The sequence below is a fragment of the Globicephala melas genome, chromosome 1, assembly GCF_963455315.2.
Source record: "Globicephala melas chromosome 1, mGloMel1.2, whole genome shotgun sequence".
NCBI lineage: Eukaryota > Metazoa > Chordata > Mammalia > Artiodactyla > Delphinidae > Globicephala > Globicephala melas.
The window spans coordinates 152,076,286-152,100,672 of NC_083314.1; the positions used below are offsets into that span (position 1 = coordinate 152,076,286).

At 58.3% G+C, this 24,387-nt stretch overlaps 2 protein-coding genes across 9 annotated transcripts in view; one reads left to right on the forward strand and one right to left on the reverse strand.

The window, feature by feature from the left end:
- SLC6A9 (solute carrier family 6 member 9) overlaps positions 1-20,381 on the forward strand; it is a 32,364-nt gene extending 11,983 nt beyond the window's left edge. For 2 of the 6 annotated variants that reach the window (XM_030866173.3, XM_060306373.2), the window contains exons 3-14: positions 6,762-6,918; positions 7,496-7,627; positions 8,024-8,294; positions 13,992-14,124; positions 14,320-14,454; positions 14,551-14,654; positions 15,061-15,298; positions 15,389-15,523; positions 15,630-15,729; positions 15,811-15,911; positions 18,807-18,977; positions 19,099-20,177. In XM_030866173.3, coding sequence (XP_030722033.1) covers positions 6,762-6,918; positions 7,496-7,627; positions 8,024-8,294; positions 13,992-14,124; positions 14,320-14,454; positions 14,551-14,654; positions 15,061-15,298; positions 15,389-15,523; positions 15,630-15,729; positions 15,811-15,911; positions 18,807-18,977; positions 19,099-19,293 — 1,872 coding nt within the window. In that variant the 3' untranslated portion in view covers positions 19,294-20,177. Of the gene's footprint in view, positions 1-185; positions 383-5,989; positions 6,070-6,432; positions 6,512-6,761; positions 6,919-7,495; positions 7,628-8,023; positions 8,295-13,991; positions 14,125-14,319; positions 14,455-14,550; positions 14,655-15,060; positions 15,299-15,388; positions 15,524-15,629; positions 15,730-15,810; positions 15,912-18,806; positions 18,978-19,098 lie in introns of those variants that run through there. The other 4 variants (XM_060306362.2, XM_060306382.1, XM_060306365.2 and 1 more) reach the window with 4 other exon arrangements.
- On the reverse strand, positions 20,342-24,066 carry CCDC24 (coiled-coil domain containing 24). Of its 3 annotated transcripts, none has more exons than XM_030866314.2 (8): positions 23,838-24,066; positions 23,428-23,603; positions 23,170-23,286; positions 22,403-22,477; positions 21,755-21,809; positions 21,201-21,270; positions 21,011-21,089; positions 20,342-20,927 (listed from the first exon to the last, which is right to left on the reverse strand). In XM_030866314.2, the coding sequence occupies exons 1-8, from the start codon at positions 23,961-23,963 to the stop codon at positions 20,690-20,692; spliced, it is 936 nt and encodes a 311-aa protein (XP_030722174.1). In that variant the 5' UTR covers positions 23,964-24,066; the 3' UTR covers positions 20,342-20,689. The 3 variants fall into 3 exon arrangements, with proteins under 3 accessions (XP_030722174.1, XP_060162398.1, XP_030722165.1); XM_060306415.1 differs by having other exon boundaries at positions 20,342-20,924; positions 21,012-21,089; positions 22,403-22,480; XM_030866305.2 differs by having other exon boundaries at positions 22,403-22,480.
- Positions 24,067-24,387: the final 321 nt, after the last annotated feature.

A 24,387-nucleotide genomic window follows, 5' to 3' on the forward strand; every position in this document is an offset into this window, starting at 1 on the left:
TCCCTTCCACGCCCGCTCTGCCTCACCCTGTGGCTGTGAGTGTGTGTGTGTGTGTGTGTGTGTTTTGTTCCAATAACTTGCTGGGAACAAGGGAGAAATACAACAAACGCTGCGCTTCACTCTAACTGTGGAGCACCCGCGCTGGGCTGCATGGGGACTGGCTGGAGGGGGAGGGCCGGGGAGGGGGTAGGCAGAGCTTCAGGAGGAGATGAGGTGAAAGTAATTGATGCTGCCCAGCCAGCAGTGGAGGAGGCAGGGGATGCGTCAGTGTCGCCGGAGCCGGCAGAGGTGTGAATGAGAGGGGACACGCACACGCCCGCCAAGTGCTCACCCTGGGATGGCCGCGGCTCAGGGACCTGTGGCCCCCTCCTCCCCAGAACAGGTCAGTCACCTTCCAGGAGGTCGAGCCCCCTCTCTGGTGCCAGGAAGACTGGGAGGCAGGGCTGGGGGTGGGGAGAGGGACTGAGTGGTCTGTGCCAGGGAGGGGCAGGCACAGCCAGCCAGAGAGACAGACAGCAGCAAAAGTGACCCAGAAAGTTGCAACTGTGCAAAGGAGCGGGAAGAGTTAGCTATGCAGAGGCGGCACAGGGGAGGAGAGTGGGGCTACTAGGGCTCCCCCAGCCCAGGGACCTGCTGAGAATCTGCTCTGTGTATCAAAGCTGCATTGTCCTAGCTCCCGGGGAGACGGGCCGGAGGTGCCCAGGAATTGTACTAATCAATACAGCCCCATTGTCTGTGCCACGGCAGCTACTCCTATGGGGAGAGTGGTGAGGGGGCAGGGGGACTCGTTACATGGACTCGGTGGTGAGCGTGGGGGAACGGGATGGGGCGACAGTCTCGGCTGCGAGGAGAGAGACCCCACGCGGTGTTCGCCAGTGTCTAGGACAAGTGCCCGGAGGGCATCCTGACTTGACCTTCGGAAGGCAAGAGAAGGAATGTCCTCTGGGGAGATGTGGGCTGCATTTGGGAGAAACATTATGCAGGGCTGCCCTCCACCTTCAGGACTGCCAGGGTCAGAAGCCAAAGCCACTTTCCAGAATGCGAGCCCGCTGCCAACCGAGCGGGGCAGAGACTGCTCACGGCTGCCACAGTGCAGGGCATGACTGCTGGGCTTCAGGGCAGAAGCAGAGCCCACCCAATGGCCCTATCACTTCTCCCAGGGCCCGGAGTGGAGCCTGGCATGCCTGGGGTGCATCTTCTGTCTGCTGTCCACAATACTGGCAGATCACTCTCTGCCAGTCAGGGCTCTGGGATGAAACAGCCCCGGGCATGTCCTTGCCTCTCTCACCTCCTGTGTGAGGGCCTGATCTCCTGACAGGTGCTCGGAGGTTTTCCTTGAAGCGAGAGGCACTAATAGTCCCTGCGTACTGCTCAGGTCTGCGGTAGATTTTCCCACGGTCCTGCTGCTCCAGCCCGGGCCCTTGACTCTTTCCCGTGTCTGGATGAGCGAAGCCAGATGAAAGATGGAAGGCTCTGTCATTGCGGGGCAGATGTTGCCTGAGGGCCAGCCTGGCTCCTGGATTGCTTGGACTGATGGGAGGGAAGTTGGGGAAACAAGAACCGAGGGGTGTGAGTGGGTCACAGGGTCTCCTGAGGCAGCCACGGTTTACTGTCCTGGCTGTTCTGCCTGAATTCCCCACTGGGACTCAGAGAAAGTTGCCAGTGATCTGGATTTGGCGCAAGGTCAGTCTGGGATGTAGGGTCTTGCCCGTTCTCCTCCACAAAGTTTGTCTTGGATGGGGCTTCATCCCTTGAGCAAACCCTGGGGCTGCAGAGTCCTGGACAAGAAGCCTGCTGGATCCTCATGGGGCCCGCCCTGCCCGGGCTGCTGCAGGATTCCTCAGTGCCCACCAAGAGCAGAGCTCACAGTTCACAGAAATATCCCGTGGACACCGCTCTCGGAGGGCAGGAGTCGGGAACCAGAGCACAACCGCCGCCCAGGGTAGAATCCTGGGCTGCCTCTGGGTCTGAGCATGAAGAAGGAAGGGCCACCCCTGCGGTGGTGCTGGTGGCCGCCACTGGGAGCGGGCTCTGCAGCATTGTTTCTTTACACGTTGCTGTAGTTTCCAATTTTTTTTAAATGATAAGCTTTTATAATCAGAAAGAAAGCAATAACACCTTCTTCTTTTTTTTTAGTTGTTTAGAAAGCGAGTGGGAACTAATGGAAAATACAGGAGAGAGTCAGAAATAGCAAATTCCAGGCAGGGCAGAGCTACAGAATATTAGGAGATCTATTGAGGTCGTCTGTCTATCCCCTGATTTTACAGGAAAAGATGCTGAATGCTGAGAGTGGAAGTGGCTTGCCCAGGGCTGCTGAGGGAGCAGGTTCTAGAATGCTAGGCTTCTAACCCCCAGTGCAGGGTCCCGCCCTACCAGGCCCAAGGTATAGAGGGAGATCTGGATTCTGTCCTCAGAGCTGAACTCCCTTAATTCCAGGAGTTCATCCGGACCAGTGAATACGTAGAGGGCAGAGGGCTATGGAAAGGACTTATGTAAGGGACTGCTCGGTGTGGCTCACCCCTCTAGGCAGGAACAGGGGTGGGAAGTTGTGAACCCAAGACAGGTCAACGACTGCTTCTAAGGGTAAGGGACGTGGAGGGTTTTATACGTGTATGTCTGTGCACGGCAGGCGTCATGGAGGATGACCAGCCAGCCCACCCACACAGCCATGGAAGGCACCCCCAGTAGCCTGCATCCTGCCGGGCCTGGGGAAGCTCGGGCACAGGGCAGGGCAGGGCATTCCCTGCCCTGGAGATCACTCACCGGGTGAGTCAGAGGTGAGGTGGGGGAGCCCCTCCAGGGAGCCCAAGGAGGAGGGGAGCAGCCCAGAGGGGCACCAGGCCACTATGGTTTAATTCACCACCCAGGTGTGAGCGACTGACTGAGGGAGGTTGGGAGAGCAGCGAGGGGCTGACAGGGGGAGGTGCGTGATGGGCAGGACCAGCCTGGAGCCCGGCCAGTGGGCGGGGCCGAGCTGGGTTAGGCAGACAGGCCACCAGTCTGGGCAGACCAGGAGCACAAAGAAATTCTTTCGTGCGCACCTCAGAGCCAACAACCTCTGCAGGGACAGTTAATATCAGTGACACGCCGTCCATCTAGCAGATCAAGAAAATGGGAGGCTTAGAATGGGGAAAATTATGCAGGGAGAAAAAAAGTTGTGCAGCATTGAAAAAGGCTCACCAGCCTTGGGCGTCGCTGCCAGGGAAGGAAGTGGAGGGGCGTCCCCAGAGGAGGGCTGGGGGAGGAAGGGAACTAGAGCCCCTAGGACCACCCCCTACAGAGGGACCCTTCCCTCCAGTGTACTTGGAGGAAGGTTGGCTTCTTCTGTCCCTGCTGAGCGCCATGCCCTCACCAGCCAGGCTGCCTGCACATAGCCCGCACTGGAATTGAGCTATTTGTAGTGAGGTGGATGGACCTAGAGTCTGTCATACAGAGTGAAGTAAGTCAGAAAGAGAAAGACAAATACCGTATGCTAACACATATATATGGAATTTAAGGGAAAAAAATGTCATGAAGAACCTAGGGATAAGACAGGAATAAAGACACAGACCTACTAGAGAATGGACTTGAGGATATGGGGAGGGGGAAGGGTAAGCTGTGACAAAGTGAGAGAGTGGCATGGACATATATACACTACCAAACGTAAGGTAGATGGCTAGTGGGAAGCAGCCGCATAGCACAGGGAGATCAGCTCGGTGCTTTGTGACCGCCTGGAGGGGTGGGATAGGGAGGGTGGGAGGGAGATGCAAGAGGGAGGAGATATGGGAACATATGTATATGTATAACTGATTCACTTTGTTATAAAGCAGAAACTAACACACCATTGTAAAGCAATTATACCCCAATAAAGATGTTAAAAAAAAAAAAAAGTCAGAGGCCTAGCTGCGGACCAGGCTCCCGCGGCAGCATCCCATCCACAGTCCCTGAATGGGGCACCGCGGGGCTGGGGAGCAGCAGATGGTGCTGCTTCTGCCGCGAGCTCCTCGTACCATTTGCAGGGCGTCATTTCAGCTCCTTCTGCACAGCAGACCCCTAGTGTTGCCTGTTACTTCCCGCCACAGCCCAATCCCCAGTTCCAAGCCCCTGTCCCCCAGGCTCTGGCCTCCCCAGGTCACAGCCGGTAGGGCTGAGCTGGTTAGCACAAGGCTTAGTGGTGTGCTGCTCTTGAATGGAGTGACCACTGGCTCTTGATGGCTCAGTCAAGCTACCGCCTAGGCACTCGGCTGGAGGCATCATCACCCTCCCTGCCCCCTCCACGCCAGGGAAGGAGCAGACCTCAGAGGTCCAAGTCTGGTCCCGCTGCACTTGGTCAGGGGGCTGGGGCCAGGAGAGAGGCCTTGAACTTCAGGCCTTGGGGACCTCGGTCTCTGCAAGAGGCTTTGCCCTTGCCCAGCCCATGAGGCCATCCTGGACCCTCAGTTGTCTCTTTTACAGCTGTAACCGCTGCTTCGTGACCCCACCCATGTACTCCACAGCTGCTACAATCCCCCATTGTGCCCCTAAGTAAACAAGCCTTGGACAGAATAAAACTGTTATTGTAGGAGCAACATATAGGAGCCCTATTGGGCTGGGATTTGTTTGGGAATGGATAAACTACCCCAAGCAGGCCCCACACCCTCTGAAAAAATGCTCCCCTGACCCTGAGGTATTTCTAGGCCTGTCCCAAAAAAAGACCCTAGGAGGTGGTGACAGGCGCTTAGGCAGGATTCTGTAAGGACCTGTCACACTGGAACTGGGAGCCGCCCACTCCCAGAGACAAGGTGGCCTTCAAGCCCCTTCATCAGGGAGGCCTTCTGCGACCGCACCCAGCCCCCAGCCCCACCCCTTGTCATCCTTCCATGCTCTTGTGACTTGAGAAATTCCCCTTTGTGGGCACATTGAAGTTGCATATAAAAATTATGTGTTTATCTCATTGATGGCTTACTACCTCCTGGACTTCTAGCTCTGAGTGGGTAGGGGTGTGTTTTGTTCACTGCTGAATTCCCCGAGCCTGGTGCAGGGCCTGGCACATAGTAGGAGCTCGTAAACCTCCGTGGCTGCATGAATGAAAGTACACAGGCTCTGCTGGTTGGCTCTGCGTGCTCCTTGAAGGGAGCACCACGGTTTCTGGTACTGTGCCCCCAAACCTTCTGGGATGGTATAAGGCTCAGTGTCTTCTCCGGGCAATGCTGGATTGGGTGTGCAGGACAAGGGTGTCTGTGCTGTAGTGCCCACGTGGTGTGCAAGCCTAGAGCACCCCCCCAGATGTACCCATTGCGGGAGCAAGGGATGCACGGCTGGGGGGCCACCACCAGGTGATGGGGCCTCCTGTGCCTGCCTTCCTAAATGGGCCTTTCTGGAGGGCGCAGGCCTGGGGAGGCCACTCCTCCCCTCTGCGTCTCTTGGTCAGTGTCAGGGTCCGACAGCGTGTCAAAGCACCAGGCCCGTTTGTTTACTGGCCAGCGTGCCTATTGTCCTTGAATATGTCTCTTTCAAGCTGAGGGTCAGCGTCACTGCAGTGCCATCCCTCAGAGGCCGTGCGGCTGTGTCCCTGATCCTGGGTGTCCTCCAGGGACGCCTGGCCATTTCTCTCAGGAGAGCAGCCCATCTCTGGGAGACTGTCTCCGTCACTCAAGGACTCTGGGCTTCTCTGTTGGTGACTCTCGGGGTCCCTGTCTCTTAGTGAGACACCTCTGACCCCTCAGGCACTGGCTCAGGGTGGCTCGGTTTCCAGCTCACCTGGTAGGGGGTGGAAAGGCCAGGGCATGGGGGAGGGGTGCACTCACTTATAAAGGAACTTGCTGGGTTAGTTCCAGCTGTGGGGTTAGGGTCCTCAATGGGGCTTCAGGCCACCCAGTCCAGCCTCACAGCTCCTCCAGGCCAGCCCGGCATCCTTCCCTTGGGGCAAACTCCCTCATCAGCCCCTCCTGACCAGCCCGTCTTCTGCAGCCCACCTCTTGTCAGCTCAGAGACCCTTTTCTAGAGTCACTCCCTCTGTTTCCCCTAGCAGAGTCTGTCCTCCAAGTCTGGCGTGGTGCCTACAACTCTGGTCTCCTCCCCCCAACTCATGGCCAGCATCCCCCAGCCCAGGTCAGCTTCCCCAGGGCCCCCGCCCCTGTCATGGCAATATACATGGCTCCCCTGGCCCTCCCATCCTGAGCCCCAGAATGCCCTCCCCAGGTCTGGCCCAGCTCAGTTGCTTCCCCCTTCCCCCACCCTACAGCCCTGCCCACCGTGTGCCCCCCGGAAAAAGCCTTCAGCTGGGGGAGGGGTCCGGGTCCCCTCCCCCGCAGCCGCCTGCCATGGGCAGCGTGCTCAGCCTGGCGATGTGGTGGCTGCGGCTGGGGGGGCTGTCTGGACACAGGCCCCTTTGTGCCCAGCCCAGCTTGGCTGCTTGGTATGAGGCTCAGCTGCTCCCAGATCCTCACCCAAAGGGGAGAGGGGAGACTTGGGAGGGGCTGGCGCTGGGGGGCCCTCAACTCGAGCTCCCTCTCAGTGTCCCACCTCTCAGATGTCGGTAGCAGCTGCTCAGGTGGGCTGGCGCCCCTGGCACAGCGTGCTGGGGGGCTGGTGAGGGAGGCCGGCTTAGCACACTCCGGTGGCCGCTACTCCCTCTCCCGTCCTCTGCCGGGCCTGCCTGCAGCTGCTGCCAGCAGAGGGGAAGCCCAGGGTGGGGTGGGGGCCTGGAGGGTCCATGGTGTCCCCACTGGGGGAGGCCCAAAGGGTCAGGCACCGCGCGTGCAGATGCCTTGCTGATGGTAGCTTCTCTCCTGTCCCCGCAGAATGGTGCTGTGCCCAGTGAGGCCACCAAGAAGGACCAGAACCTCAAACGAGGCACCTGGGGCAACCAGATCGAGTTTGTGCTGACGAGCGTGGGCTATGCCGTGGGCCTGGGCAACGTCTGGCGCTTCCCGTACCTCTGCTACCGCAACGGGGGAGGTACAGCGGGCACAGGGCAGGCCCACCCCCGTGGGTAGAGCCCCCCCCGGGGCCCAGCCGCCCCTCCGCGGCACACACTCCAGACAGGCTGGCCTCTGGCCCTGATCTCCTTTGCCCCCATCCCTGGCTTAGGTACCCTTTACCTAAGGCGCAGCACCCCCGACCCTGGCAGCCTGCTCCCTCGAGGGGAGGAGAGGTAGAGGAAAGCAACCCAACCTCCCAAGGCTCCCTGTTTTATACTGCCTGTGCTTCAGCAGCCCCGCGCCCAAATGATTCAGGGATATTTGAGGATCTCATTGACTAATGTGTGCGAAATTGCTTGGTTAAGCCATCAAATCCCACCCAAACATGGCGGCTCTGGGCCCTGGGTTTGACTCAGAGCAGACTTCCTGAGAGCCTCTGTCAGGTTCAAAGACGGGTGGTGAGCAGTGCGCCCCAGACTTAGGCTCCGGCCCAGCGCGTGGCATACCCTCCTGGGGGCCCAGCCAGTTGCAAAGGTTTTGCTGTCAGTTCTGAGCAGGAAGAGGGTGGGATTTCCCCAAAGCCGCCCTGAGCCAGCCCTCTCCCCGCCCACCAGGCGCCTTCATGTTCCCCTACTTCATCATGCTCACCTTCTGTGGGATCCCACTGTTCTTCATGGAGCTCTCCTTCGGCCAGTTTGCAAGTCAGGGCTGCCTGGGGGTGTGGAGGATCAGCCCCATGTTCAAAGGTGAGGCCTGGGTGGGGTACGCGCATGCTCACGCACGCGCGCACACACACACACACACACACACACACACACACACACGGGCCTCTGGGGACCATGCTGACTCGCCCATCTGTATAAACACTGCCAACCCCTATGGGACACTGGTGTTAACCCGAGGCCCCCATCAATGGCCAAGGCCATGGACACATGCTGGGATCCACGTTTACTTGGCCTCCACGCTCTCTTCCTACCACATTCATACACGAAGGCCCTTCGCCCCCCAGCTCGCCCCTGCCAAGGCCTTGAGCTGCCTCTTTTGTGGCACTCCATGAAAGCCTGCCTCTTACGCCCTTCGGAATTAGCCTTGCCTCCTTCAGCTAGACGTGTGAGGCTGCTCCGGCCCCTCTCCTCCCCCAGGTGTGGGCTATGGCATGATGGTGGTGTCCACATACATCGGCATCTACTACAACGTGGTCATCTGCATCGCCTTCTACTACTTCTTCTCGTCCATGACGCCCGTGCTGCCCTGGGCCTACTGCAGTAACCCCTGGAACACACCCGACTGTGCCGGTGTGCTGGATGCCTCCAACATCACCAATGGCTCCCGGCCTCCCACCCTGCCTGGCAACCTCTCCCACGCGCTCAACCACACCCTCCAGAGGACCAGCCCCAGCGAGGAGTACTGGAGGTGAGGCCCCCAAGGGACCTGGGCTTCTGGGGGGGACCCCTGGCACCAACACTCAGCCCTCGCCTTGGCCATCAGGCAACCGTCTGCAGCCTCGGGAGGGTACCAGGAATGGAGGGGGCCAGAGGTGCGGGAAGAGGTACAGGGAGTTCACAGCCTGGTTCAGGAGAGGCTGACGCTCACACAGTGGCAGCGAGGGAGAGAGGGCTCCAGCAGTCAGACAAGTCTGCAGAGGAGAGTCAGGGAAAAGGGGGATGGCTTCCTGGAGAGAACAGCACGCGTGGAGGCCCTGGGTCCCAGCTGAGCAGGGGCTGGTCCTGAGCCTGAGGGGAACCTGTTGTGATGAGAATGACAGGAGTGTGGGGAGCTCACGGGCCGTGAGGTAGCCTAGGAGGGAGCACCAGCCCTCTTGGAGAACTTACAGGAATGAATCACAGACCTAATGCTGCGGAACAGAAGAAGCCGTGAAAGTTTCCTGAGCCCAGGGCTGTCCTCGTCAGGCTGTGCTTAGGAAAGATAGCCTGGCACCACCGTGCTCCGTGGTGACAGAGAATGGAGTCTCGGGGCTGGCTGAAGGGAAGGCTGCTGCTGGAGATGTTCGGAAGATCTTGTCCCAGCTGGGTGGGTGTGAGGGCACAGCAGGACATCCTGGAGGAAATTCCCCATGTCCTGTTGAGGAACTCATGGGAAGAGGGCTTGGTGGACTGGTGGGTAGGCGTCGTTCATTCATTCCGCAAACATTTATGGCGTCCACCCTGCCGGGCCCTGTGTGCCCGTGGGGTATGCATGGCCCTGAGCCCCTGCCCTCAGGAGTTCACAGTCCAGGGTGGGAGATGGGTAGTTACCGCTCTTAGGGGCAGGTGCCTCAGTGCAGGTATGTTCAGGGATGTGGTGGGTACAGGAGGAGCTGATCAAGAAGGCTTCCCAGAGGAGGGAGGGAGACATAGGAGGGATTGGGAGAGACGTGAGCAGGTGAGCCGAGGCCAGGAGGCGGCAAACTGGAGCTGGGGTCGGGGGCAGGTGAGACACTGAGTATTGGGACAGAAGAGGCCAGAGGCATCATAAGGGGCAGAGCTTCTCATGCCAGGCTGAGGGTTGGAGGCCTTCTCCACGATGTGATGGAGAGCCGTGGGTGAGCGGCCGAGGCCCCAGTGATACCTGAAGTCCCAGCAGGTCAGTATCCTCGAAGCCCAAGCCCAGTGCTCAAACCCTGAGGGCCCAGCTCCCCTGCGCCAGCCTCTGTGCTGGGCTATAGACATTCAAAGATGGTTAAGATGTGGTCACTGCCCTTGGGGCTCGTGGTGGAGACAACAGAGCTGTTGCCTCCCAGTAAGGGGCGGGCAAATTTACCTCTGGGCAGACTCAGTCATTCAGTCATAGGACAGGTCATTTCCTGAGCTCCTAGTAGGTACCAGGCACAGCACTCAGAGTGGGGACAGAGCAGGGAGTAAGAAACAGACTCTGCCCATTTAGGTATCCTGCTATATTTGAGGCATGGTGTGGACTGGGCAGCTTGATCTAGACTGGGGGTGAACCTTCTGGAAGTTCCCAGAAGCACAGTGCTCCGCCCATACGCCGGAGATTCTCCAGAAGCTCTCACCCCAGCGGCTGTCTGCCAGGGATTCCCCAACGGGTGGGTCCACTGCAGGGCAAAGCTCACGAGATTTTATCCAGTGCAATTAGAGGGGGATTTCCCTCAAAGAAAACTAGCCATGGGTCAGGAGGTCCACAGGGTGGCCAGCTCAACTCTACTCCTCAGCCGGGGCTGGAGCCAGGCATCCCTAAGGAGCTGCTTGTCCCAGGCAGTACTCGTTCCTTGAAGGATGGCTCCCTGCCGCCCCCTCCTGGAGAGCCTGGGGAAATGACCCTTGAGAGGGCTGCCCCGGATGGCATCAGCAAGGAGGTGAGGCGAGCAAGCACCCCCATTTCTCGGGCAGCTACTATGTGCCAGGCATATTCTCTTACATGATATAATCCCTGTTTTTCAGATTCAGAGACTTATGCTCAGAGGTTAACGAACTAGGCAGCAATGCTGTGTCAGGATATACATGCCTCTCTGACTGGTGCCTAGTGTGAATTAGGCCAATGATACTCTACAGGCATTCTTGGTCCACACTCTCCAGCGCCCCTCTGGAAAGCTGCACAATCTCATTTGAGCCCCACAGCAACGCTGTTAGGTAGTGGGTGCAGGTTTTATAAAATATTCCCATTTTACAGGTGAACAAACAAGTCAAAAGAAAGATTAAGTGACTCCTCTAAAGCAAGAGAAGTTCCCAGGGCAGATTTCTGAGCTCACGTCTGCCTCTTGCTCCCCCTTTGGGCCACAGTCTTCCCCTCCTTCACCACCCCTTCACAACCTTGTCTTACAGTCCTCTGTGTGCTGGTGTAACGCCTGCTAGGCAGGCCCTAAGCTCAGGACATGCCCTCTCATCTCCCCAGCAGACACCTGACACCCAGTGGGACTTGGATCCCAGCACCCCTCTCCTGGTGTCTTCATGGCAGCCCCGGAGCCACACAGACCTCACTCAAATCCTGGCTCTGCCACTTACCAGCTGCGTGGACTTGGGAGGTCACCAAAACTCTCTAAGTCTCAGCTGTTCATCCGTTAAGCAGAGGTGGTTACATCATTCTTGTTGTTATAAAGATGCAACATAAATCACTAGGAACAGTGATGGGTGCTCAGTAAGCACAGTGATAGCCACTGCTGGAGATGCGGTGAAATAGATTAGGGTTTCCTGTTCTCAAGGCATTTACCATCTGGTCGGGGAAATTTAAAAATAATGCAGAATAATTCCAGAGATGTTATGCGAGAGCCAACTTGTAAATATGTGGGGTTCCAAAAGTTTTAAGGTTAGCTGTTTGATCTCAAAAGCACATAGTCCAAAACCAAAACAAAACACTAAATATGGTACTATAAAAAGATAGGTAGAGTTCATTATTTAGTTCCCAGGCTAGCCTTCTAAACTCTTTAAGCCCTCGTATTATATGCTGGACTCTTGCAATAAAAGATAATATAAAGCACTACCAGCTTAACAGGTATAATTAGCAAAGTTTTTAAAAAGTCTTTTGAACAAGAAATGGTTTCTTTACTTTGAACGCTGTTGCTTAAAGTAAAGCGACTCTCGGCTGTAGCAGTAGGACCCGATGGCTATTCTGGAAAGCAGAGCCTCCCAACACGATGCACCCTAGTGTGCCAGTCCGGTGGCGCTTGGGCAGCCCAGAGTCCCCAGCCCTGCTGCCTTACTTTGAGTGGCCTTGTCGATTTGCCCTTACGGGTCCAAAATATTTTTTCTGCGTGCCACGAAGGGAAAAGGATTGGAAAGCACAGCTGCAGGGGTCCAGGAGCCTCTCCTTGGGGGGAACCTCTCCATCCCTTTGTCTTTAGTTCCCCTATGGACTAAGAGCCTGGAAAGGTTCCACCCCAGGGCGTGGCCCGTTGAAGGAACCAGCGCTATGGCGGGAGTTGGACAGGAGAGGGGCGTGTTGGGCAGCGCCCTCTGCAGGTCACAATGTGTAAGGCGTCCTGGGGGAAGATTTGAGGCAGAGGAGGGAGGACAAGGTGCTTGCAAGTCTTAACAGCCAGGCAGGCTGACCAAGCAAACACCAAGTCCCAGGCCTGGCAACATTGTCCCATGAGGGGCCGGAGTGACAACCCCTCGCAAGGTATTAAACATGTTGTCATGAGGTTTGAGAACTGATTTGGAAAAAAAAAAAGTGAAAATAGCTAAGACTAGAGGACAGCCTATGAGCTACCCTGAGAGACCCTTGCTGAAAGAAGGGAAAGAAAGGAGCCTGTATTTACCTAAATTTCTCTACAAATTATCCTAGGTTGGTGTTATGATGCCCATTTTACAGATGAGGAAACTGAGGCTCAAGAGTTTGTCTCTTGCTCATCACTTCTAGCCTGGACAACTCCAACAACCAAGCCAGTCCCCCTCCAGGTTCTCCCCTTTCTACTTCTCAGTCCATTTTCCATCACGTGCATTCATTCATGCATTCAACAAATATTTATTGGGCACTGCTCTGTGCCAGGCACTGTGCTAAGCACTGGGGGATACAACAGTGAACAAAACAGACAAAAACCCCAGCCTTCAGAGGGCAGATGACAAACTAAATAGTAGAATGTACAGTGTGATAGAAAGAGATGTGCTGTGGAGGAAAATATAGCAGAGAAGGGGGTAAGGTGTGCCAGGCTGGGGCCAGGGTGGCAGGTTTAATCAGGTGTGCCAGAGTAGGCTCCTTTGCAAAGAGGACACCTGAGTGAAGACCTGAAGGAAGTAAAGAGGGCGGGAGCCACGTGGACAAGCCCAGCTGCATAATTTGTGGGGCCCACTGCAAAATGAAAAGATGGGGCCCCTAGTTCAAATGAATTAAGAATTTCAAGATGACAATGGCAGGGCATTAAACCAAGCACAGGGCCCTTCTAAGCGTGGGGTCCTGTGTGCCTGCACAGGTCTCACACCCATGTGGACACGTGGAGATTTGGGGAAAAGGTACTCCAAATAGGGAATAGCATGTGCAAAGGTGGGAGCATGCCCGGCATATTTAAAGAACAGCAAGGAGCCCAGTGCAGCTGGAGCCAGTGAGCAAGGGGGAGAGCAGGAGGAGAGGAGGTCCGGGAGATGGCAGGAGGTAATGGATCATGCAGGGCTCTGTAGCCACCGTAAGGACTTTGGTTTTTCCATGACGAGAGATGGGAGCTACTGCAAGGTTTTGAGCCCAGGAGAGACCCTGAGAGTGCTCTTCTAAAAACCTTCCAGAAGCTTCTCACTGTTCTCAGAATAAAATCCAAACTTCTCAGCCTTGACTTCGCAGCTTCTCTTGGTCTGGTCCCTTCCTATCTTCATCTTTCTTTATTCCCTTCCCTCTTCTCCTCCAGCCTTCCTGAGCTACTGACATGCCCAGGCGGGGCTGTGCTGGTTCCTGACCCCTGTCCTGCTGCGTGCTATTCCCTCAGCCTGGCATACACTTCCACTCCTCTTCACCCACCTCCTCCCCATCCCTCGAACTTTGGCTCAAGCTTCACCTCTTCCAGGAAGACTTCCAGTGTGCTCCTCCCCATGGGGTTGAGGCACTCCTCCTGGCAGTACCCACAATGCCTGATCCAGGTCTATATGCCCAGCATCTAGCAAGGGCCTGGCACATAAACGTCCAGTTGATTGAAAGAGCACAGCTGGCATGGCACAGGGCGCCAGATAGAGCCACACATACGTAAGTTCAGGTCTGGGCCTGCGTGCTCCGGAGCCCCCATCTTTACTCAGTCCTCCACTGCCTCCCTCTGTTCATCAGAGCTGGAGGACTAGTGTGGGTGAAAAGATCACAGAAGGCTTCCTGGAGGAGGTGACGCCAGATAGGGTGTGTCTAGTCAGGAGGAGAGGGCATTCCTGAAGGGAGAAACACACAAGCAAGGGCCTGGGCTGGGTCTGAGCAGGGACAGGGAGACCTCCACACCCAGGGGCTGAAGAGGCTGGCCCAGGACCAGGGTGTGGCCTGCAGGTGCCCTTGAGGGTCCTGGGAGAGGAAGCAGGCAGAGGGGGCTGGGCCTGCCGGGGCTGGCGCCTCACAGACGCTCCCATCTCACATCAGCCAGCTGCTGGGACTTCGTGAGAAAGGAGGGAGCTGCCAGGCTGGGCCCTGGCCTTGGGAGTTTGTTGCTGGGTGGCGGGGCTGGCCATCAGTGACAAAGTATCCCCTTTCCAGGCTCTATGTGCTGAAGCTGTCAGATGACATCGGAAACTTCGGGGAGGTGCGACTGCCCCTCCTTGGCTGCCTGGGTGTCTCCTGGGTGGTCGTCTTCCTCTGCCTCATCCGAGGGGTCAAGTCTTCAGGGAAAGTAAGTACCCCTCCCCCAGCAGGGTCTGTGCCCACCCAGAGATATCCTGCCTCCCCTACCTGGGTTTTGTGTGTGGAGGGGTGGGTGGGGGAGTGATGAAAGGATATGGGAGGGGAGGAGGAACCAGAGGACCAGTGGTGGTTGAGGGGGCAGGAAGAGCCCAGAGGCGTCCAGCGGGGCCCCTCTCGCACCCAGGTGGTGTACTTTACGGCCACATTTCCCTACGTGGTGCTGACCATCCTGTTCATCCGCGGCGTGACCCTGGAAGGAGCCTTCACGGGCATCACGTACTACCTGACCCCACAGTGGGACAAGATCCTGGAGGCCAAGGTGGGCTGTAGACGGAGGGGGACCTAGAGGGCCGGGGAGAGGCAGGGAGGTACCAGCTTCTGACCACAGCTCCTCACCGGCCCGTCCCTCCCGCAGGTCTGGGGGGATGCCGCCTCCCAGATCTTCTACTCGCTGGGCTGTGCGTGGGGCGGCCTCATCACCATGGCTTCCTACAACAAGTTCCACAACAACTGTTACCGGTGAGACTCTCCCTTCCAGCCCTGGGGCTGCCCCCAGTTCCTACCCTCTCTGCAGCCTAACCCCGGCTCCCCCAGACCCACCAGGTCCAGTGCAGCCTCCTGGCCCACCAGGGCCCTCCCTTCCACTCATGGCCTTGAGAGCCTGGCAACGCGGGGTCCGGGTCCAGTCATTGCAGAACGGAGAGAGCTTTGGCAGAAGAGAGGAGAGGTGAAGACGGTGATGCCCCAGGGCTCTGTGAGGACTCAGGAGCCTCAGGCCCACTTAACGAGGCCCAGAGCAGACCAGAAAAGAGATTGGGGGCACCTTTGTTCCTAGAACTTTCTCCGTCTCCAAGTCTCTTGGCCCAAAGTGGGCAGGGGGAACTAAGCTGCGTGTCCTGACTCTACCTGGTTTCCTCCCCATCAGGGACAGTGTCATCATCAGCATCACTAACTGTGCCACCAGCGTCTACGCCGGCTTTGTCATCTTCTCCATCCTGGGCTTCATGGCCAGTCACCTGGGTATGGACGTGTCGCGCGTGGCAGACCACGGCCCTGGCCTGGCCTTCGTGGCATACCCTGAGGCCCTCACCCTGCTACCCATCTCCCCGCTCTGGTCCCTGCTCTTCTTCTTCATGCTCATCTTGCTGGGGCTGGGCACTCAGGTACGAGGTGCAGGACATGGGCCTGTGGCTTGGGGAGGGAGGAGGCAGGGGCGGAGGTCGGGCCTCTGCTCTGATGGCTGTATCCTGCAGTTCTGCCTCCTAGAGACGCTGGTCACGGCCATTGTGGATGAGGTAGGGAATGAGTGGATCCTGCAGAAAAAGACTTATGTGACCTTGGGCGTGGCTGTGGCTGGCTTCCTGCTGGGCATCCCCCTCACCAGCCAGGTAAGAACCGAGGGAAAGGCTAGGCCAGAGTTGCCAGGGTATGGGGCTTAACAAGGGGAGAGCGTAGCCTCGGGCACCCTGGACTCAGCTGCCCACTGGCCCGCAGGCAGGCATCTACTGGCTGCTGCTGATGGACAACTACGCGGCCAGCTTCTCTTTGGTCATCATCTCCTGCATCATGTGTGTGTCCATCATGTACATTTACGGTAAGTGCCCAAGCTTACGTGGCCTCCCGTGTCCCGGCCCTTGGCCTGCCCACGCTGTCCTGCTGACCTCCCTCTCTCCAGGGCACCACAACTACTTCCAGGACATCCAGATGATGCTGGGATTCCCACCGCCCCTCTTCTTCCAGATCTGCTGGCGCTTCGTCTCTCCAGCTATCATCTTTGTAAGTTCCTCAGTGGTCCCTCCCCTGCTGCCCTGTGGCAAGCGTCCTTCTCTTGGGAACCAGCAAAGGGAGAGCAGGAGCCCATCCATCTGGCCAGAGCTCCCCATGGAGGCTCCACACCCACAAATCTGACCACTGGGGGTCCAAGCAAGGTTGCGTAGAGTCAGACAGGTGTGTGGAGGCTCAGAACCACCCAGGCCCTGGCCTTGGGCTAGGAAGGGAGTACAGGGCCCTTTATTTGAAGACAGTGCCCAGCTTCGGAAGGGTTAAGCAGGCTGGCAGCAGCTGAGAGCCGGCCCTCCCTCCCTGGTGTTCCCGCCTGGCATTCCCAGAGGAGCCTTGGGAACCATGACTGACAGTGGCGTCAGCCTCCGTCAGCCTCGCTGAGCTCCTGTCTCCAGTCCCTGATAGCCGAGGTGCTCAGAGTACTCAGGGTATGTGGTGTGAATGCATGTTGCAGAAGCAGGTTGTACAAGTCAGATGTCAGCTCAGGATCCGGGACACCCTCGTAAGCCTTCCAGGCACTGGAGTGGGCCGGCCTGGGAGGGGGAATTCTGGGTTTCCACCAGTATTCAACACCTGGGAAACTCCCATCAGGGAGCTGACATGGTGGAGGGAACTCCCACCGTGGCCGGGAACCATATATTAAGTCATGTGATACAACTCTCCAAGGTATCGTTATGATCTCCACTTTACAGATGAGGAAACTGAGGCACCGAAATGTTAAGTAACTGATCCAAGGCTACACAGCTTCTGAGAGGCAGAGCCCTCGTGCGAAGCAGGTAGCCTGATCTGGAGCCTGTGTGCTGGGCCTGTGCGACACTAGAAACAAGTGCAGGAGGAGGGGTGGTCTATGGACTAAAAACCCTCTGATTTTGCTCCTTTATGCTCAGGGTGAGAAATGGGGGGCAAAAGGGATTTGCTAGTGTGATGGTCCCTCCACAGAGAAGAGGCAGAGCCATCTCTGAGTGACGGAGGGGTCAGCCCAGTGGCCAGGGCAGGGTCCGGAGTCATGCCCCCGTCATGCCAGCCCCTGTGTGCCACAGAGGTCAGCACCGGATTTCCACTTCGGCTCATGTTTCTGAATAAAAGGCCCCTGAGGGCTGAGGCCTCCGTCACATGGGGTGTGGGATCTTCCCGAGCCTGGCGCAGGCACCAGCTCTGGCCACCGGCCCAGCTTTGAAACAGGAGCAACGGAAGTCTCCTGTAAGGGGTGGGAGGAGGGGAGGGTAGATGCCAGCCAAGCGCCGTGCCCTTGAGGGTTGTGGCTTTGGCCCAGGGCCTGCCCCAGGGGAGCTCATCCTCCACGGCTCCCGGGAGGCTGCTGCCCTGCTCGGGACCCAGGGCACCGCCCAGGCAGGGCAGGAGGCAGGAAGGGCCCTGGGTCCAGTGTCTCCACGAGATTGAGTCAAAGCCGGCAGCACCCTCTCTGTGCCCAGAAGGCCAGGCTGGAGTCACCTTCAGGTGAGGATGCCAGGCTCTGTGGACACGTGTTTCTGGGCTGTTGGTTTTCTTTGGGGGCTTTACTTCTTTATATTGCTGAAAAGGTCTTTTTTTGACAAACTCCATCCTTCTATCAGCTCAAATAAAGAATTTATCGGGAGTGGTCCAGTGGTTAAGACTCTGCCTTCCAATGCAGGAGGCATGGGTTTGATCCCTGGTCGGGGAACTAAGATCCCACATGCTGTGGGGTGTGGCCAAAAACCTAAAAAAAATTTTTTTTTAGAGAATTTATCCACACCTTAGATCAGGATCTAATTCCATTCAGAAAACTTGCTCTAAGCTCCTCCGTGTGCAGCGTCCTAGGAGGGCCCACTCACCCCTGAATGGATATAGGTCTTGCCTTCTAGAATTTGGTCACCCAGAAGGCTGGACGGGCCTGAGCTCCAGGACACAACTGAGGGCTCAGGGTGGACGCTGAGCCCTCCTGGCAAGTGGCATCCACTGCCCCGGCTCCTCTGGGTGGCCCGGGAGCCACCTGCCCATCTTTCTGCTAACTTTAGTTTTTTCGTTACTGGAACCCCAGGCTTTATTTCCCATGTCCCTCATCTCTTTCCAAAGCGGTTCCCGAGAGCATCCCCAGCCTGACACTCATGATTTCTAGCCTTTGGAGCCTCCCCAGGCTGTCTGTCACTGTCTCCACAGCCACAGACTGGCAGGACTTTGCCCTTTCCTCTCCCCCATTACTCCCACCTCCTTGCATAAGTCAGTTCAGATCAGCACACAAGATTGTGCCAGGCACTGTGCTGGGCACTGGAGACCCAGAGCTGATGCAATCCCAGGAGCTCCCGGGTCTGGGGGAAACACCCATAAAATGCTTAGTAGATGGAAAATGCCACTAAAGCCCTTTCAGGAAGAGGAGACTGGAAATCAGTGGAGGCTTCTTGAAGGAGGTGGCATTTGCGTAGGGTTTGACAGAGGAAGATGCAAAAGAGGATCCTCCATAGTAAGAAGGGTGGGAAACGCTGGGTGTAGCAGAGACACTGAGACAGTAAGGCCAGAAAGATAAGCCGAGGTCTTGATGTGAGGCGGAGAAGGCCCTAAAGGCCAGGGATTCGGCCTTGCTTCAGCAGGCAATGCAGGGCCATTGCGAGTCTTTGAGCAGAACTGACTTCCAGGGGCCACGGCAGCTGAGTGGCTCCCTGGCTGGTTCAGGATTACGCAGAAGACAGACCTCTCCCCTTCCACCGTGGCTACCTGCCCATCATACCCTGGGCCCCTGGTTCCATCAGCTTCTTCCACTACCCAAATGTTGACGTCACCCCCGCCCTCCCCAAAATGCCTCTTTCTAGTTTGGGAAACTGGAGAGGGAGGGAGGGGGTGCAGATAGGAGGCCTGAGGCCTGGGTGGGGCTGGGCAGGACTCACGCCCACTCCCGTCCCCCACTCTCTGCAGTTCATTCTCATCTTCACGGTGATCCAGTACCAGCCAATTACCTACAACCACTACCAGTATCCAGGCTGGGCTGTGGCCATCGGCTTCCTCATGGCTCTGTCCTCTGTCATTTGCATTCCACTCTACGCCCTGTACCAGCTCTGCCGCACAGATGGGGATACCCTCCTCCAGGTGAGGGGTGGGGGCAGGGGGCAGCCAGGTGAAACAGGAGGGGGTGGATGTATGGGGCTTCAGGGCTCCCTTCTGAGGACCGTGCCCACCCCGCCCCCAACCATGCCTACCTCTCCTGCAGCGTCTGAAGAATGCGACCAAGCCAAGCAGAGACTGGGGGCCCGCCCTCCTGGAGCACCGAACGGGGCGCTATGCCCGCACCATCCCACCCTCTCCTGAAGACGGGCTTGAGGTCCAGCCGCTGCACCCAGACAAGGCCCAGATCCCCACGGTGGGCAGTAACGGCTCCAGCCGTCTGCAGGACTCCCGGATATGAGCACAACTGCCGGGGGAGTGCCCCACCCCCGCCCCGTGCTCCCGCCACAGAGACTGGGGAGGCGGTGGACAGGTGTCACCGCCTGCCCCTCCACGCCCGGACCAGGGCGGCTCCTGTCACCTTGGCCACCACTGCTTGCGTGGTCATTCGTGCTCGTGTCCCTAGTGTTTACAGGTCCTTTGGATGCCAAGATGGCAGCTGGGGGGCGTGAGTGATGGGAGGGTTGCTGGGGGGCCCAAAGCACTTTGGAGGGGTCTCAGGCCAGGTCCCCGGAGGCAGCTGGACTTTATGTGGCCTCTGATGCCCCCACACGTTGCCCTGAGCTAAGGTTCTGGGTGGGCCCCCTACCTGTCCCCCTCCCCGAGCCTTCAGCCTCCTGACCAGTGTTCCTGCCCCCACAGCAGACCCCAGCCTCTGCCCAGGCAGGTTTGGATCTTCCTACCTGGAGGCAGGGTAAGGGGCTAGGGGGCTGTGCAGTGTTACATGTCAGGCTGTAACCCCAGCCCTGTTTGTCTGTGTAATTATTTTTGTAAAACTTGTATTATCTGTGGTTGCCACCCCCTTGCCCTTGGCCTCGGGCCCAATCTGTCTTCCAGGCCTGCCTGCACCTCACTCAGCTGCTCTGGGGTCTCTGCACCGCCTCCCAGCACTGGCTGTAGGGCCAGCCAGCAGAGGCCCATGACCCAACAGCCTGCCCAAAGAACTCGTTTCTGGGGAAAGGGGTGGGGTGATGTTCAGCAGGAGGCTTGAGCCCAGAGCCCTGGAGAAGGGGACCCTACGTGACACCCCCTTGCCCTCCCTCTGCCAGGCTAAAGGCCCAGTCTTCCCAAAATGGGCTGCCCTTGTTCACGTGCCAAATGGCCCCAGCCGGCGTGCCCCACCCCCTCTCTGGAGCCAGAGCTCCTTCCCCCAAGCCCTGCAGTATCCGTTTGTCCGTCCTCTGTGCCCCTCTGTGCAGTGACAACCCCGGAAGAGCCGCCTCTAATCCTCTGTAGCAATAACGGTGCGCCGCCCACCCCTGCCCATCCGTGCACCACTAGGATTTTAAAGTCCATAGATTTTAATGAAATTTCTATTCCTGTCTCTGAGCCGCTGCTGTGCTTTGTCTGGGTCCCCCATGGGGACGAGAGTCAGGGCTGGGATGAGACCTCATCCTGCCAGGCCTTTGAGGGATGCCTGGGAAGAGAAAGGCCAGAGGCTGTGATGGTCAGGACCAGACACCAAGGACCAGGCGAGGGGGTAGGGTGAGGACCAGACAGACAGGCAGCCTTGGAACCCTGGTGAGGGCTCATCCAAGACTAGATCTAAAGTGGGCTGGGCCATGGCAGCTGAGAGGTGTCAGCAGCAGACAGGGCGAGTTCCAGCAGAAGCGGAAGTCTCCTTCCTGCCCAGCCCTTCAGGCTGGGGCCTGGGGCGCCACACTGGACATCGGAGTGGAAGCTGGCCTTTTTCTGGGGCTGCACTGAAGCTTCCGTCCCCAGCGGCAGGTGGCGGCCAGGCCTTGAGGTTTGGGGCAGCGCTCCAGAGGAGGAGAGGGCAGGTGGCACTGGAGAGACCTGGCCCAAACTCCAGCAGCCCCACGGAAGCAAGGCAGTGGTCCGAGGCCCTGGCTGGAGGACTCCAAGGGCCGCAGCCTGAACAGGAGGGAGTAGCTGTGAGGGGGCCATGGCCTGACGCTTAGCCCACCCCGTCCAGCTGTCCACCTGCTCTGGTTTACCTGTGACCAGGGGAGACACAGGAAGGCCTCAGAGGTGCCCGCAGCTCCTGTTGCATGGCTGCCTTCTGTTCTTGTAGCTCTGGAGGAGAGGTCTAGCTGAGACACAGCACTCGGCAATCCCAGGGTGTGTGTACAAGAGCGGGACAGGGACAGGAGGCTGGGTGCTCTGGGGCCTGCTCAGGGTCCTCACCTGCCAGGGTGGGCTCTAGGGTTGCCTCAGAGGGCCAAGGGGCCCCTGTATACTCCTCTTCCAGGCGGCGCTGCAGGGAGAGCTGGCTCAGTGCCCAGCCTTACAGGCAGGGGCGGGGTGGGGTGGGGCGGGGCAGGATGCAGAGGCCAAGATACCCATGGTGGGGCCCAGGAACCACCCCATGCAGCCTCCTCATCCCAGCCACCTGAGGACACTCCTGAGAGGAACACCAGCCTCCCTGAAAAGCTGAGCTTGGCAAGGTAGTGGCAGGCCCGAACCCAGACATGGGGAAGAGAAGGAGGCAAAAGACCAGGGGCAAATCCAGCAGGTTAATCTAAAAGTGCCGACCTTGGACTTAGGGACTCAACCAGAATCTGGATTCACACGTACGGGAAGTGTGCATACAGGAGAAATGGACAGAGGACTCACACAATCTTTGCACACACATACACACACACACATGCATGTGGATCTCACACACCAGGTGAGAGACGGGTGTGTCTAGGCTCAGCAGAAAGGCTCTGGGGGTGGGGAGGCCCAGGGCTGCCGCTCACCTGCAGGATGGCAATCTCCCTCTTCAACTTGCAACACTCCTCCTCCAGGAGGGCCCTGGGACATGGGGGAGTGTGGCACCGGCAGCAGTGCTGCAGGCCCGGGTCACAGCAGAGCCCGCCACACAGACCCAGCCTCCAGCCTTACCAGGAGTTCCCTCTAGGCCCTCCTTTCTCAGCCCACCTCTCCCTCTGCTGCCCAAGTGCAATCCCAGCACGGCCTTGCAGCCCCGCCGGCCTCTTCCTGGGCAGGACGTGTCCTCTCCTTGCCCACCTCCCAGCGCCCAAGCTGGGGGGCCCCATTCTCTCTTCTTCACGACAGTATTGGGCCTGCAAGTCCTCCTGCCTCCATTCTCCCCCAGATCACAGCCCTTCCCCTGTTTAAAAGACTCTTCTGTGGTCCATCTCTCTCCCACACCCCAGGATAAAAGTCCTCAGGCCAAGGCCCCTGCTGGCATCCCTACTTGGCTACTTCCTGGCAGCAACCTCACCAGCACCCTGCCCCTTCCACCTCTCAGCCCTACTCTCCTGGGTCTCCCCATCAGGTATGCTGCCTCCCTCCTCCTTCCTCATAGTCCCAGTACGTTAGGATCCATCCCCCGTCCCACCCTCCTTGTCCCGACCCCCACTGCACACACTCAGGGGCCTCACCGCAGGTATCCGGCAACCTGGTCAACGTGGGACACGTTCAGTTGGTCCTTGATGACGCTGAGGTCCCTGTGACAGCTGCTGGCAGATGAAGTCAACATCACTCTCCCATGTTGCTTCACCCCAGGCCTTCAGGACACAAATGCCATTTCTCCTAGACAATTTTGTGTGTTTTCTCACAAAGGCAACATAAGATGGTACTAAGAAGAGGAGTTCTGGAGCCTGGGTTTGCAAATGGGCTCTGCCACCCTTCACTGTGTGTGAGCTTGGACAAATCAATCATTCGTTCTGCGCTTTAGTTTCCTCATCTGCAAAATGGGGACATCACCCACTTCCTAAGGATGTGTGACAAATAAGTTGCTGCCGTTCAGTGATGAACACGCTGCTGCTCATTTATCTCGTGCAGTCCCCAGCCCTCTCTAGCCCAGCCCTTGCAGCTGTTCTCCAGGCCGGAGGAACAACTGACCACTGGATGAAGCCTTTCCTTCCACCCATGTCTGCGTGTAGTGCTCCCTCTTCCTGCAAAGCTCTTCTCTTTTTATCTGTCTGGAAGTCTGTTCCTCATGCTCTAAGACCCAGATCAAACCAAGCTTCCAGGCTTGGTACATGTCTCCTGGGCCTGCAGCCCTCATGTGCTGATCCCTACAACAAGTGGCTGTAGAAGTATCCAGTCCCAGACCAGGAGCTCCTCCATGCCGGCAGGTGGGACCCGCCAGTTGGCTGGGGTCTCTGCCAAGCGGGAACACACCCCTCCTTTCCTACCACTATACCTGGGCTCACCAGCTCTCAGGCGGAATATCCCCTGCTCTGGCAAATCACGCCTGGGCTCCTCCAAGGCAAAGCGCAGGACCCCGGGGCTATACTGGACCCAAGCCTGGGTCTGGTCCCTGCAGAAGGTGCACACGGGGAACACTCAGGGGCTCCTTCCAGGGAACCACAGGAAAGGCGACCCTGGCCCCTTGTCAATTTCAGGGCTAGCCCATCTGAGTTCTGGAGACAGGGCCCAGCCCCAGGTCTGAGGCTCCAACCTGCCCTCACAGATGGCCTTCCCACGGAGACCTTGGAGCAGCTGCCGCAGTTCCTGGCGCACGAGGTCTCTTAGGAGGGGCGGTGGTGCCAGAAGGGAGGAGAGGTCAGAGGTGGGGCGCGAACCAGGGGCTTGGAAGGATCGAGCCTCTCGGAGCAGTGATCGTAGCACCACCACCTGCAAGGAGAGCTGGGACCCCTTGCGACTGCGGGGCAGAAGTAAGGGGAGGAAGGGGAGCTAGGGGAGTGAGGGTCAGTGCAGAGTTAAACTGGTAGCCAGAGGGCTGGGTGGACAGTGAGATCCGACAAGAGCTCGAAAGTTACCGGGCAGAGCCAGGGACCCGGAGGAGGTGAGGAAATCACCCAAGTCGTGGGATAGGCCTGGAGTGGAGCCCACATTCCCACGCCCCACCTCTGCCCGCAGCTCCAGGCTCAGGTCCACCGTCGTCTCCCCTAGAATCCTCTTCACTTCGGGCCGTTCCGGGAGCGGAACGTGCTCTTCCACCAGCTCCCACAGCGGCGGAGAGTCCCCAGGCATGGCCTGCCCGCACCGCCACCCCACAACGCGCGGACTGCCGGACAGCAGGTCGGAGAGCTGAGTTACTGGGAGACCGCGGGTCTCCCAGGGCCGGGCACGCCCACACACGCCCCACCCCTTCCTGGTCTCACATGCCACGCCCCCAGCCTGTCACTCGGGCCATCCTCTCCCCAGCCCCACCCCGTTCTGCCGCCCCTCCCTACGACTAGAGTTGCCCGGTCCAGAGCCGCCGATCTCTGGCGCCGTCTCTTCTACTGGCCGACTCTCCGTGGCCGGGGACCCAGGAGCCAGGTCGCGGGACTGGGGCCCTAGCCCCGCCTCTTCCGCGCGACCGTCACCCAGGAAACGGGGCCCGCTACCCCGCCCCCGCCCATTCCAGGGCGGCGCCGGCTCGCGAAGCCCAACCCACAGCTGTGGTAGGTGG

Bases quoted from the DNA above. Each gene is read 5' to 3' on its own strand.
- CCDC24 (XM_060306415.1), bottom strand. From the start codon at position 23,963: ATGCCTGGGGACTCTCCGCCGCTGTGGGAGCTGGTGGAAGAGCACGTT. The intron at 21,090-21,200 runs GTGAGGACCCTG...CCTCTCCTCCAG, and splicing joins CCTAGAGCCCACCCTGGCAG to AGCTACAAGAACAGAAGGCA. The intron at 20,925-21,011 runs GGTAAACCAGAG...CCTGTTCAGGCT, and splicing joins CTGTGTCTCCCCTGGTCACA to GCGGCCCTTGGAGTCCTCCA.